Source organism: Actinia tenebrosa, unplaced genomic scaffold (genome assembly GCF_029948245.1).
Source record: "Actinia tenebrosa isolate PJP-AT-01 unplaced genomic scaffold, QUT_ActTen_1.0 PGA_scaffold7__59_contigs__length_16204524, whole genome shotgun sequence".
Taxonomy (NCBI): domain Eukaryota; kingdom Metazoa; phylum Cnidaria; class Anthozoa; order Actiniaria; family Actiniidae; genus Actinia; species Actinia tenebrosa.
The window spans coordinates 5,913,811-5,927,805 of NW_028292584.1; the positions used below are offsets into that span (position 1 = coordinate 5,913,811).

Below are 13,995 nucleotides of genomic sequence, written 5' to 3' on the forward strand. Positions count from 1 at the left end.
GCCCTCCTTATTGCGGAAGTCGGGGTCGTGGAGATGGAACTCGTTCTTTAGACGCTCCCATGCTACTTTATCATACTTGTTATCCATTGCGTCGAATATCTCATCACCGGGCAGCGGCGCACCCAACTCCTTTAAAAGACGTCGCATGGTAAAGGCAACGTGAAATCGTAGGAAAGGAATATGGAACATATCCACGGCTATACCACATCCCTTAGTAGCAGCCCAGACTGCAAAGTTCAACTGCTTCGGCCAATACCGCATGTTGGGACCTGATAACCATTCTCTGGATTCTTTCCCTGAGGTATGTTTCATGGCAGTTTCTCTAAAGATGTCTCTGACTTTTGTCTTGAAGGTCGTAGGACCCACGGGGATTTCTAAGGAGGTAACCATCTTAGCAAAGTCTTCCGCATCTTTGGTGTCGTAAAATGGGTAATTCTGGGTTGCCGGTAATAAATTCTCTGGAAAATTAGGTTGCCTTTCTTTATGCTCGGGTTTTGGTTGTAAAATCTTAGGATGCTTTGGCTCCAAGTCCGCATTACTGTACATTCTTTCGCCGTTGAAGTAAATCCCATCTTGTCTTCTTTCGAACTTACTAGGGTCTGCATGTGGAAACATCTTCCTAAATGCTCTCCAGTTGGCATAATCCCTGTTGTCATGATGTGGCTGCTCCTCAATATCATTCCCAAAAGCGTCGTACATTAGTATATATAATGGATGTTATACCATCAGCACCTCAGTTGTACCCAGATGTTCCTAACGAACTAAACGCTGAAAACTTTCGTCTGAATAAAGCGAACTTAATACTGGCTTACTTGGAAGGGCAAACACAACACTACGAAAAAGTCCGAAAAAAGTACGTCAGAGCCCGGAGTACGCTACATAAGATTGCGATAACTTCAGGGTCCATATCTGTTGTGTTAACGGGCTCCGGCGTTGCTACTTCGCTTACTGGGCCGGGAGTAATTGTTGGAGTTTCTTTGGCCGGCGTTGGGGCAGCCTGTGGTATTGTTTCGGCTGTTGCTACGGGCATTATGAAACAGTTGTCAAGCAAGATATCCAAGCATGACACGACAATAACTCTGTCAAGAGCTAAAGTAAATACAATTACCGATCTTGTCTCAAAGGCTTTGCGTGACAGAAAGATAGACGACGTAGAATTCTCGCTTATTCTGGCCGAAGAGGAAAAGTACGAGAAATTAAAGTCGGACATAAGAAACAAAAAAACAGTCGTAAAAGATCTTTCCGAGGAATCTCGCAAAAAGATCTACCAAGAAGCGAAAGAAGAGCTTCAAAGAAAGCTCGCTCAGTAAACATCTGCTTTGAAAAAAGCGAGACAGGATTTTGTTTACATATTGAACGACAGTCTGGAAATTACGCGTAATATTTATGCTAATTACTCATCTTATGCCATAAGATTCACTATCTTCTCGGAATCCATCCTAACAGGGGGTGGCTGGGGTCTATTTTGTAAAATATTTCATAGATTACGTCAGGGTAATAAGGAATATCCTTATCCAGCCGACAAAACATCCACTCGGCTCTTGTCATATCAGAAACCTCAGGAATAGACTTACCGGTAATTTCAGACAAAAGATAGGGAATAGCTTTGTAATATTTCCCTAGTTTTAATTTTTTCAATGTCTTCCGTAGACTTTGTGGGGTTGGCTCTTCTAAGTCGTCTATGATTTTCTTCTTTACTTCGTTGTCTAAATCTACCGGTCGATAACCTTGGATATGACTCATGCAGTCCCTAAAATATTTTATTCTCTTATAAGGTGTTTTCTTACGACCTCCATTGGCGTAATATTGCTCTCTGGTAGCATTTGGTACGGCATTGCGAATGTTTTTACCACACTCGTAACACTGTGCTGACGTGTCGTCTTCTATTTGCATTTTCTTACCACCACAAATATACTTATTTGGCTTAGTAGGTACAAACTTGGGTTTCAAGCACTTTACACAGAAATCATAAGCAAACTCTTTACATTCTTCGCACTCCATATATAGACTAACATATTTAACTACATAGACACGGGATGCGGGTAATCGCGGTACGAATCGAGGAATTCACTTTAGACGGGTAATCCTCCGGTGGTCATTGCGCTGGAACCCCCATCCCCTATACTACTCTTAGAAGAGCAAAACAAATTGTGAATATAAAAGCAATTTTTGACATGAACAAATGGGCATACCAAATGATTTTGTCCTGTATACTTGGGAGTTATTTGGAAATTCACCCTGATCCTTACCAAGTTCATATCTAAGTACCCCCTTCCTTCATGGAAGCCGATGGCAAGCTTATTTATTTATTTTTAATATAAGAATTTTTGTTGTAATACATATATCTGTATTTCAATTTCTTTGATGATCTATAGGTTTGTTCGCAGAGATTTTTGCTTTATCTTTAAGCTGCTTTATATTAATGCTTATTTTGTGTGAGGAATACGCAAGGCATGCACCCACATCCCTGTTCACCCAACTTCATCTGTTTTATTGACTTGACTCATTCAATTAGGGAGAATGTAAAAATTTTGTAAGTTGCCAAAGAAAGGGGTACAATCAGCTAATTCTATTTAGCATACAGTTCATCGATGCTTGTTCCACTTGTATCGCTGCCAATATGTGAATTTTTTAGACCGTTTATATTTGCATAACGCAACAGGCTCATTAGAACAAATGACAACAAATACAATATTATTGTAAGAGCAAAAAAGTAAAATGTGCCTTACCCTAAGAATAAATTTTGAAGGACTTAAAATCTTTTTGACCTCAGGAGTTGTATTAAGGATTTAAATTTTTAGATTTTGCGATATTTTCAAGCAAAAATCCCATTTAAATTTTTTTTTAAATTTTATAATTTATACAAATTAATTACACATAATTTTAGAAAGTTTCAGTGCAATCTTAACAATCTTAATATGGAGCAAACTGAATGATGCAAAAAATTTGCACTCACTGTTTTGAAAATTTTTTTTTTTTGGTAACTTAAAAAGCATTGAAATGAGAATTTGACAATTTATTTAAAATAAAAGAGGTCAAACTTTCAGTTTCATTGTAACATATTTAAAATATAATTACATTTGAATATTGACATTGAGACATACATATACATTATTCTCATCAAAAGAACCAGTTGCAAATTTAAAAATTATCCTGTACTTTATGTTTTTGATGTTTGGTTTTCCCCTTCTTTTTTATTTAGGATGCAGAATTCACAGACGCATTGAAGAGTATTTCAAATAGTGAAGAGATAAGAGTGATCTTCAATGAAGATAAAACCCCATCAGTGGTGTCTTTAGTTGATGATTTCAAAAAGATTGCATCTTCTTTAAGGGGTGAAGTCATTGGAAACCGCTGTCCACAACCACCGTTGCTGCCGTCGTCATCATCATCAACTAGTGACATAGAAATTCTGAATTCATTGTCATCTATATCATCACGTCTAGACCAGTTCACTTCACATCTTCCAACTAATTTACCAGATCACACCAGCTATGACTCTGCTTGTAACGTTGCCCGCCAAATTTCATATTGGTCCTCTCTTTTTGTATCCATGTGTAATAGTAACTCATCGCCAACACCAGAATTAACACCTTCACCATCTTTTATTCCAACTACCAGTCACACTTCTCCACCATCTACAATACTTCCATCTAACACTTCTCAGCCACAGCAACCATCCTCCAGCATCATACTGACACCACCTTTTCTTCCTGGACCTTCTAATTCTCAGCCACGGCCACTGTCCTCAACTACTTTTACTAAGCCACCATTCTCCAGCGTTGTACCACCACCACCATCACAACCTGTTCTGCCTGCCTCGTACGATACTCACCCACCATCCACCAGCATTGTACCACCACCATCACAACCTGTTCTGCCTTACTCGTATAATACCCAGCCACCATCCTCCAGCGTTGTACCACCACCATTACAACCTGTTCTGCCTGCCTCGTACGATACTCACCCACCATCCTCCAGCGTTGTACCTCCACCATTACAACCTGTTCTGTCTGCCTCGTACGATACTCACCCACCATCCTCCAGCGTTGTACCACCACCATCACAACCTGTTCTGCCTGCCTCGTATAATACCCAGCCACTGCCCTCAACTTCTTTTTCATATGACAATGCCACATACCACATGTATTTGACCTACCACAAAAACCACCAAACATTAAAAGAGTGGCTGGACAATCTCTTTATACCAAGGAATGTAAAAACTCTTGATGACGTCAAGGCTTTGTGGGAGGAAGGTTCTGGAGACTGCCCTCCCTTGTGTGAATGGACATCACAAATGAGATCACACAAGGGAGTGTATGGCAAACACACCTCCATATTTAATCAGAGAAAAAAAGGTGTATATGGTATACAAAGACGCCAGTTTTAATGAGGATGAAATAAAGAGAACATATACCATAGATGAAGTTACTCCTGGAAAGCTATACAAGCATATTTATGGCAAAAAATAAATTGTTTATTATGATACTTGTATATTCATATTTACCATAAGTTTTGTGTTTGTCTTTTGATTGGACATTTTTTGTATGGGGTAAGATAGGATTTCGGGAAGTGTACCTTATTTAGAGATTTTCAAACCTTGTTATACAGTCTTATAGTTGCACTCGTATATATTAGCCTTTATTGGCACTGAAAAGCGCACGCTAGTATGATATCGTATTTTACACAAGAAAACTCCAATTCTGCAGAGCGGAAATTATTATCCCATGTTAATAGCACATATTGACATATTGCAATTTTCCAAACATACTTTCGTGTGAATGACTTTCCAAGCACAGCCTATATACTTCAATGTGAATGTCACATTTCGCGATAACTCAATCTGTGACTTTCTAAGCACAGCCTATAGTACTTCCACGTGAATGTCACATTTTGCGATAAATCAATCTGTGACTTTCCAAGGACAGCCTATAGTACTTCCACGTGAATGTCATATTTTGCGATAACTCAATCTGTGACTTTCCAAGCACAGCCTCGTATTGAGTGATTTATATAAAGGACAATTGTATTATAAATCGCGGCGTAAAGGACTACATGTCAAGATAAAAAAGGGTGGAATCGTGTAATACATAGGGGATATTCATCTAAGTTTCTAGATAATTTTATTATGGTATAACTGAGGCACATGAGTCATGAATTTCTGAGGCAAATAATAAGGGTTTGTCATCAATCTCTGTGTATAATTCAAAGGTAATCATGAACGAACAAGAGGGTGGGTCAGTAAAGTTTGTTCAGATTTTTTCCTAGCCGACCACCCTTGGTAGAGACCAATTCCCTAATTCCACATATTGCAATACACTCGAATTGTGACTTATTAGTCGCGCTTTTTTTGAACATCCGGGATTGAAATTAGACTCTCTGCATGCAGACATTTGGTTAATTTGCCACTCCGAGCGGGCTGACAGGTAACGACAATTTGTCGTCCAACTACAAGATCGAATTTAGAATTTACCGAGTTGATTTATGCATCCTGAAGGTGGTGTTAGACTGGCCAACTTGCAACGCCGATTTTTCGCGCAATGCTCTTGCACTGCAACACTGTTGCTCCGAAAATCGTTGCCGTGCATGTGACATAGCGCCGAGGACGATTTTTCGCGCAGTATTTCACTCTGCAACAGGCCGGTTGCAGGTTTTTGATCTGGCTTCAAAAACTTGCAACGCAAGATGACTAATTTTCAGCAAATCGATGCATGTGTATCATGTGCAACATGCCCATGCTTCGATTTGACGCACATCAAAATGGCGCCGACTGTAGAAGAATTAAGTAAGTTTAAGAGAACAGCAACAGCAAAGATTGTCTAAAACCTAATGAAACGGATAAGATAAAACTTTTGGAGTTGATGAAAAATGATAAAATCAAGCCGTGAGTGAGTTGCCAGCGCGTGGACTGAATACTAAAGTAAGGGTTGCGCGAAAAGTTGTTCCCGTGTAACATGTTGAAAATAATCGATACAAATGGGGCAATAGCGTTCCGCGAAAAATTGGCGTTGTAAGTTGTCCCGTGTAACACCCGCCTTTAGGAAACTGAACCAGAGAGGAATCACTACACCGTGTCAGTGAACGAATACACTGTGCTAGTTTTTAAGATTAAACACAAAAGTGTGTATTATTCTCAATATAAAAAGGGCTGGAACCGTAACGTTCTGTCATTTGAGGTGAGGCAAATGCCACATTTTGCAATTGACTCAATCCGTGACTTTCACAACGTACTCTGAATGCCACATTTTGCAATTGACTCAATCCGTGACTTTCACAACGTACCATGAATGCCACATTTTGCGACAACTCAATCCGTGACTTTGGAAACTAGAAAAATGCGAAAATGGGATTGACGAACATTGAGACTCGCTTCTTTTTTCTCATTTTCTTACAAATAATTCTTGGTCCAATTATTCAATTTAAAACATCTTACCCCTGCTTTCCATAGCTAGACCCAAGCTCGTATTTGATCGACCTTGCTAATTGAGAACTAGTCTCCATACCACTGCAACAGGTGTTTCGAAGTAAAATAAGTACTTGCGTCAAGAGAAAATGCTAGCTATGAAGCAGTGTTACTGTTATAATATTTGAGGTGAGGCAAATGCCACATTTTGCAATTGACTCAATCCGTGACTTTCACAACGTACCATGAATGCCACATTTTGCGACAACTCAATCCGTGACTTTGGTAACTAGAAAAATGCGAAAATGGGATTGACGAACATTGAGACTCGCTTCTTTTTTCTCATTTTCTTACAAATAATTCCTTAGTTTAAATGTTTGCTTGTTAGTTTAAACGTTTGCTTGCTTTGGTGGTTCTTTGAAATGATTGAAATACCCGAAACCTTTTTGTGGCTACTCCCTCCTAGAGAGGCGAAGCCACTATGCCATCGAGTCGCGTAAGAAAGTAAGTAAGTCCGTAAGTAACACCCCAAGGAAGCCCAAACTGATGAATGAATAAACTTCGCAACCAATCAAGTAGCGACTCACGTTCTTCAATATCGATAAATTACGGAACCAATCATAGCTTGAATAACAAAATCTCGGTATTTCCGAACTGCAAACCGATGTAGGGATGACGCATTTTTAAAAGCAGGATTGTTATCTTGGACTGTCTTCGTTCTTCGCTGCTCAAGACTATATCTATATCCTTTTATTATCATTGTTTGCCTTATCACATTGTCAAACTAATATGGGGATCCACCTGGCTATGCCTCGACCAATATATATCTCTCTAAAATCTTTCTTTATGTATAATCAGGGCAGTAATATTAGAAATATCGTTTATTTACTTTCTTTCCCTGGTCATATCTAATATGTAAAACCTCTGATTTATAAGAGGTACTTGAATGAAAACGCCCCGTTTTTTGAAAGCCCGAATATTTCAAATATTTGAAGATAATATGATCCAATTACTATTATGAAAGCCAGATATTCTAATAAAGAGTAATACGAGTGAAAATCTTAAATGTATAGAAAAAGCTACAAAGAATATATATATCAAAAGATTTTAGAGAATAATCCTAGAAAAACTGAGCGAAGGGGTAAAAAGTGTTTTGGGCGTAACCAGAGGTACTAATGCTAATGGTAGTAGCTAAATGCATACCATTATCTTATCATTTCATTGCCTGAAATCTCATATATCTATTTTTATATAGCTAATTGACCATTCCAATTGTAATCTAGTTTTCATTAGATAAGCAATAGTAATTTGAAAAACTGATGTCTTGCTTAGTTAGTCATTCATTTTCTCTCTCAGGACAAGTTAAGCTAGTATTTTATTTGGCACTACATTCAAAGGTACATAAGTACATTTTCTAAAGCTCAAATATCGCCCCCAGCTAAATTATGACAAATTTATGATCCCTAAACCATGGATTTTTCCTAGTGTTCTAGATCTCCTCCTTTTCTTTAAGTCACAGCTTTTTGTTTTAAGTAAACATCCAGCTAAATTTTAAAAATCTTAAAATAAATAGAGGCGACTAATTTTTTCAAAAACAGTTCACATAGTTGGCATTTGTGTAAGATGAAAACTCAAAACAAGACATGCAGATAATGTCATAATATATATTTTTACCCCTGCTACAGGCCTCGTGTACATGCCAGGAGCTACGTGATATTCTTATGTGCATTAGCGAAGGATGCCTTTATAAAGGTGTTTGCAAAAAGCAGTATTTTCAAAGTGCTTAAAATCAGTGGGTGTGAAGGGGGGAGTGGTTATATCATTGACATAAAATGTTCTTGCAATGCTTGAGATCGAGTGACTTCACACACTAACTAAAGTATCTGTGTGTGAAATATTAAAAATATTACACCAACACAAAAAATTTACTTCTAGAATAAGGGACTTCCTTCAAATACCTTTATTGACATCTTTATCAAATACTACATAATAGTAAATTTCTTTCAACAGATCAAATGATCAGTATCATAGTTAAATTAGTTTTCAATAGTTTTTATAGCAAGGAAAAAACATCATTTGTCCACTGATAATCTTTAACTTTTTGAAATATATGATGTCATACTGTTGAATGAGTAAAACGAGTATTGGATAATTGACCACATCAATTTACCACAGTCTGAATAGACAATAACTTGCAGTTTTAATGAGGAACTTTAATGCTGAGGTAAAATAAAGGTGACTGAATAACTTTGCAAATAGTAATCAAAAAAATAAAACAATTACCCTATTTTACTGTGACATCACTGCTTGTTTATGTGGGGGATAAAAGCACCAAATTCAATAGAAAATTCAACAAATTTGCTCCTAGTTAAACAGTTTAATCTAAAATGGCCTGGTTTTCAGATAAAATATGTACTAATATTCTTAGCTTTTGCTGGCTTTTCTACTTCTCTTTGTGGATTGATACGGGTTTTAGAACAATTTTCAGTGAATTTGTGTTGATTTGACCCCCTCTGATGACCATGATCTTTAATAATATAAACAATAGATTGTTTGGATGTGACATCATAGTGAAATAGGGCAATTATCAGACTGAGTATGATATGAAAAGTTATGCTTACTCTCACAAAGAGTTATTTTTTACTCAGCCCAAAACTTAAGTAGATAAGCTCCTCTTGATGCATGGGTTTTCATATCATACTCGGTCTCGTCCAACAATTGCTAATAATTATTTGTCACTATCATTTCTAAGACTTTCATCACTATCACTGCTAGCAATATCATAAGTATCTTCTTCTACGTCATACACCCCCATGCTGTCATTCTCTTGTTCTTCGTTATCTGCAATACTATCTTCATCTGTCAAGTCCTTTTCTGATAAGCACTGATTTATTAACCTTCTTCCCTATTCAAATTCCTTTTCATCCAGCATGCTTTCATCCCCGTCACTTGAATCATGTGTATCTTGAAAGTCTTCTGCCATCTCTTCTAGTACATCCAAAAGTGGAGAAGTCAATCTATTTGTGGTAAAAGAAATAAATGGAAAGAAATTATTCTCAACATTATGCAAAAGGAAGAGTTTTAATCGACAAAAAAAAGTTTTTCATGAGTAATTTAAAGTATGGGAATTTCAAAATAGCATCCAAAGTTTTTTTTTTTTCTTTGAAAACATTCCAGTGTTTTATCTTTTAGGATTCTGTTTTCCAGGTGTTGTTAAATCATTCCTTTATTAACGAATTCTGAAATTTTCAAGTCTTTGAAATGTAACATAAACAGAAATATCCAATTAAAAAACGAAAATACCTTTGCAAATATAATAAAAAACAACTTCTTCAATTTTATGTGGACAGCGTATATCAATGTGCAAAAAAAAATTTTTTTACTGCCAATAATAATAATAATCAATAATAATCTGCTGGTATATTTTATTTAAAAAAAGGAGAAAAGGAAAATTATTACAACGTGCGTCACACAAATTTTAGCAGAACGAACCGTATCGTGTAATTATAACACAAATAAGGATTCCTAAATAATTTTTATTAACTTTGGAGTCCATGTAATTATTTAAATTGTAGCACAAACTCAAAACCGAAAGTTGGAGAAAAAATGTGAAGCTTTGACTAGAGTATTTGAAATAAGGTATAATAGCTATCTTCCTATCGAAGACGTGAGGTGTCTGACAAATTTGGAAGGATAGTATAAAGCTTTAATACTATAAGTATTTGTCTTATACTCACTCTGCCTTTAGCGATGGGACTATCTTTCGTTTCCTCAGTTTGCAAAAGCGGCATCTACTTTTACATCTCCAGCACTGAGGATGCACTCTCGTTGTTATTGAATCCGTCTCGTTTAACCTTTGTTTCTTGTTCACCAGAGGCTCTGGTGGATAGGGCTCCGCATGCTCTCTTATTGCATCCTTTTCCTTGGCCTGTTTCAGCCGCGAGGAAATAAACGTTGAGAGCTGCTTCGTCGCTTCACAGCCCGGTTGCCAACCACTAAACCTTGCGGGCGAAATCTCTTGGAAGGTTTTCATAGTGTCTTGGCTTGCACAGTCAAGCAATCGACCAAACATCAAACAGACGCCATCAACGACAGGATCACCGCGTACTTTATGAGAGGACCTTAAACCAGATAACGTGGCATATGAAAATATTGCTACGTCTAGCAGCTCTGTTATCTGGGATGGCAGCCGTTTAGACGATGGATTAAAAGAAGCCATTTCTAACTTTACAAATCTTCGATATAAAGGCTTACTAGCAAGGAATACGTTCTTCTAGTCGAAGCAGTTGGGACAACGCATTAGTAATATATTCTATTCACATGAGATCACGTGGCTCGTTCGCATGTGTGGAAACAAGACTCTTCAACAGTCCCTCAACTCGGTCCAGTCAGCATCATATATTCCCTCTTCTGTTTTTGGACGAGTAATTTTAGTCAAAATGCCTTCAAGCAATAGACTGTATTTTCTACGACCTTTATATGATATTGCTTTGTGGCAATATTTTATTCTAACTGGTTTTACATGTAGGAAAGGAAAGAAACCTCACAATCAAGTTACTTACCGTAGGCACAAGGTTGTTGCAAACCTTCATGTGCAAGTTGCTAGAGGCAGAAGCTTTCTCTCACCTTCAAAGAAAGCTCGACGCCAGCTGATATCAGGGAAGCTACCGGTTGTTGGAGACTAGGAGAAACGGTGACACTAGAAGTAGTTGTGTGGTGCCAAGACCAGTGGAGAAGAAAGGCCCCAGTTCTTCCTGAAGAGGAGTATAACTTCAGTAGTAGCGCCCCTACGAGCGCTGTTACAATTTTCGGGGAAACAACATGCCAGTATGTCATTTGTGTGGAGTTCCCTGTCACATAGAATGTAGAACAGAACTCAGCAAAGACCTACCTTCTGAAATGACTACGATACAATCATATCTGGATTACCACAAATTGAGGCAGCGACGGCGGACTCGACAAATGAACAAAGAACGAACGAATCAAAAGATGAGGCCGAAGCAGTGCGGGGTCATGAGAACAGAGGAACGATGCGTTCACCCAGGATTGAAAAAAACGATTGAGGAAACGGGAAACATTGAGTTTCTTTAAACTTATTCTGGAACTGAAAGACATAAAGTGTTTTATCGCGCATAGAAAATTTAATCGTATTTGTTTGTTACTGTTTTCTCATGAGTGCTCTACTTAGTTACTGATGGTTGTTGCATCGAATCGGATTGCCTTTGAGTCAAGAAACTACATCGTTCTTTTGCGCATCGGCAGACGGTATATATTAAATTTAGTATACTTTAATACTTTACTTTTTTGGGCATTTTAACTTAGGACTTTTTCAATTCTTTATCTTAGTTTTTGGCTTATATGGTAAAGAATACATGTTTTAAAATTTTTACAAGTAGTGATTAAACGTATTCTTATCATAATCGATCTAAATTCCCTTTATCATGCTTGTCTACAATAAGAAACAACATCGACCCTACTTTCAAAAACAAAAAATATTATGATATTTTATTTTTTTTTACTATAAACTTCATTTGTGTCAAGCATATATATATATATATATAAAGTATAGAATTGTAAAGTATGTAATGTGGTCTATGCTGGTGAATACAGTGCTCGATGCGTAGGGATGCAGAGCAATAGATATATATAGTAAAGATTGGATTAAAGACGAGACATGTTCTAAAACAAGTTCTATCTGATGAACAATAGAAATCCAGGCCTAGCTAATTAACTCCTTTCCGAACAATACTTCTTTTGTAAATAATTATTACACCCTCTTGTATATAAATATCACAGTAATAGGAATATGTTTCATTAAAGTCTGTCTGATGAGTGCGTAGCACGAAACTCGGAGTTACAGTGAACATGTCTCGTCTTTATCCAATCTTTACTATATAAAGTATAGAATTGTATATATATTATGTATATAATTACATATTTTAAAACTCCCATTATATATGTTTTCGCTTTTGTTTTTTTCAATTTTTATTTTCAAGACTATTTTTTATTTTCAAGACTTTTTATTTTCAAGACTATTTTTCTACGCAAGACTATTTGAATAAGAATAACTTCGGCAAAAGATTGGATTAATTTAATTGCTTTATTCCTCCTGCCGCCAGTATTCTCCTCGCTTTGTTGCACACTTAATTATAAATAAAAACAGCTTTTTTTTTTCATGTTGACAAAATACATCGCCGCCAAATTCAACTAGGTATCAAGTGAGTTGCGATTTCAAGTCGCCCCGACTTAACACTTTTCGGATCAACCATAAAGGAGAGCAAACTAACCAGGATTTAACGTTAAGCCATCACCCGGAATTCATCAGCGGATATAAAAAAAGAGACAATGTGTGGTGTGAAACAGCATAAAACAGCAGAACAGAAAGTTTTTGATCAATAGGCCTACTATAAACGCGTACAACTTCTCATTACCGCAGATTGGGACCCTACTAATTAAATGCCGCGTCGGCTTCTTAAAAAATTCGCGTTGGAAACAATGCCGAAAGTCTAATTGGAAAGGCGTCCCTCAGATTTTTTAAAAAAAAATCCAATAAACTAGTTTTTTCAGCACATAGAACAATTAAAACTTTTTGTCATTCTTTATTGGTCGCCAAGAAAATAATATCCTGAGTCCTCAGACGCTACAGTGGTGCTATCCGCCGCGAGCAAATATGTTCGAGCCCTGGACCATGATACATAAACTGCACTGATCGCAGCAAAGTTTCATCTCAGTGGTTTTAAACATCCCTTGGTGTGACTAGCACAGGGTTGCCGTCATGGTGGGCTGACTTGATATAGACTTCAGCTCTTGCTCTGTGTAATATAGTTTCGAATTTATTTGACTTCCTAAAAGATATAATAAATTTGGCATCATTATGGTGTGTGTTACGTTTTAAAAGAAACAACTATTTCGAGCATATTAATCATTCGAATTCCCAGCGTTCCTGCCCTTTTGATAGTGCTGTCATCTGCACACATCGGCAGACCCATTGTTGCTTTCTGATGCCTGATTGATGGGTTGGTGTAGTTTTTTACCGTAAAAGGTGTTACAAACATCTATATACAAAAGATCAAAAACGATAAAATTAATATGACTCGACCTTGAAGGCAAACCTTAGAATATAGCTATAAAGCATTCTACAGCTTTGCAATAATTCCCGTCTTAGTTATGCTAGAATGGTATTATCATTACACTGGTTTTCAATTTTGATTACTTCACTTAATTGCTTTCAAGTGCGTTACCCTGGGCCTTAACCTCTGCCTTATTGTGCACAACCGTGGTACGTCTCGGGCCCATCTTCCATGTTTGTTTTTATCTTTATCCTGGGGTAATATGTACCACTTTTTTCTTAATCCTAAACCAAAACAAATTATCGCTAAAGTGAACTCGCTGCACTGAACAGGATCTTAATTGCCAAATGATAGACGATACCATAATATTACAACCATTGCAAATGAGAGCTCGAACGGGAAACTCGTGGTCCAATGATTTGTCTCATATGTGAATGTCAACACCTAGGGAAGAAAGAGGTAAGCTAAAACAACTTTTGGTAACACGCCAAATAAAATAAAGGAAAGGAGAACAGTAAACAC

At 37.1% G+C, this 13,995-nt stretch overlaps 2 protein-coding genes across 5 annotated transcripts in view; one reads left to right on the forward strand and one right to left on the reverse strand.

Moving 5' to 3' along the window:
- Positions 1-13,995, forward strand: part of LOC116289222 (arrestin domain-containing protein 3) — a 74,393-nt gene that overhangs the window by 20,570 nt on the left and 39,828 nt on the right. The window lies entirely within an intron of this gene.
- On the reverse strand, positions 8,595-10,622 carry LOC148905414 (uncharacterized). Its single transcript, XM_089040209.1, has 2 exons — positions 10,141-10,622; positions 8,595-9,420 (listed from the first exon to the last, which is right to left on the reverse strand). The coding sequence occupies exons 1-2, from the start codon at positions 10,620-10,622 to the stop codon at positions 9,309-9,311; spliced, it is 594 nt and encodes a 197-aa protein (XP_088896335.1). The 3' UTR covers positions 8,595-9,308.

Coding starts and splice junctions, on each gene's coding strand:
- LOC148905414 (XM_089040209.1), bottom strand. CDS start 10,622: ATGGCTTCTTTTAATCCATCGTCTAAACGGCTGCCATCCCAGATAACA. Junction 9,421..10,140: donor GTCCCATCGCTAAAGGCAGA/GTGAGTATAAGA, acceptor TACCACAAATAG/ATTGACTTCTCCACTTTTGG.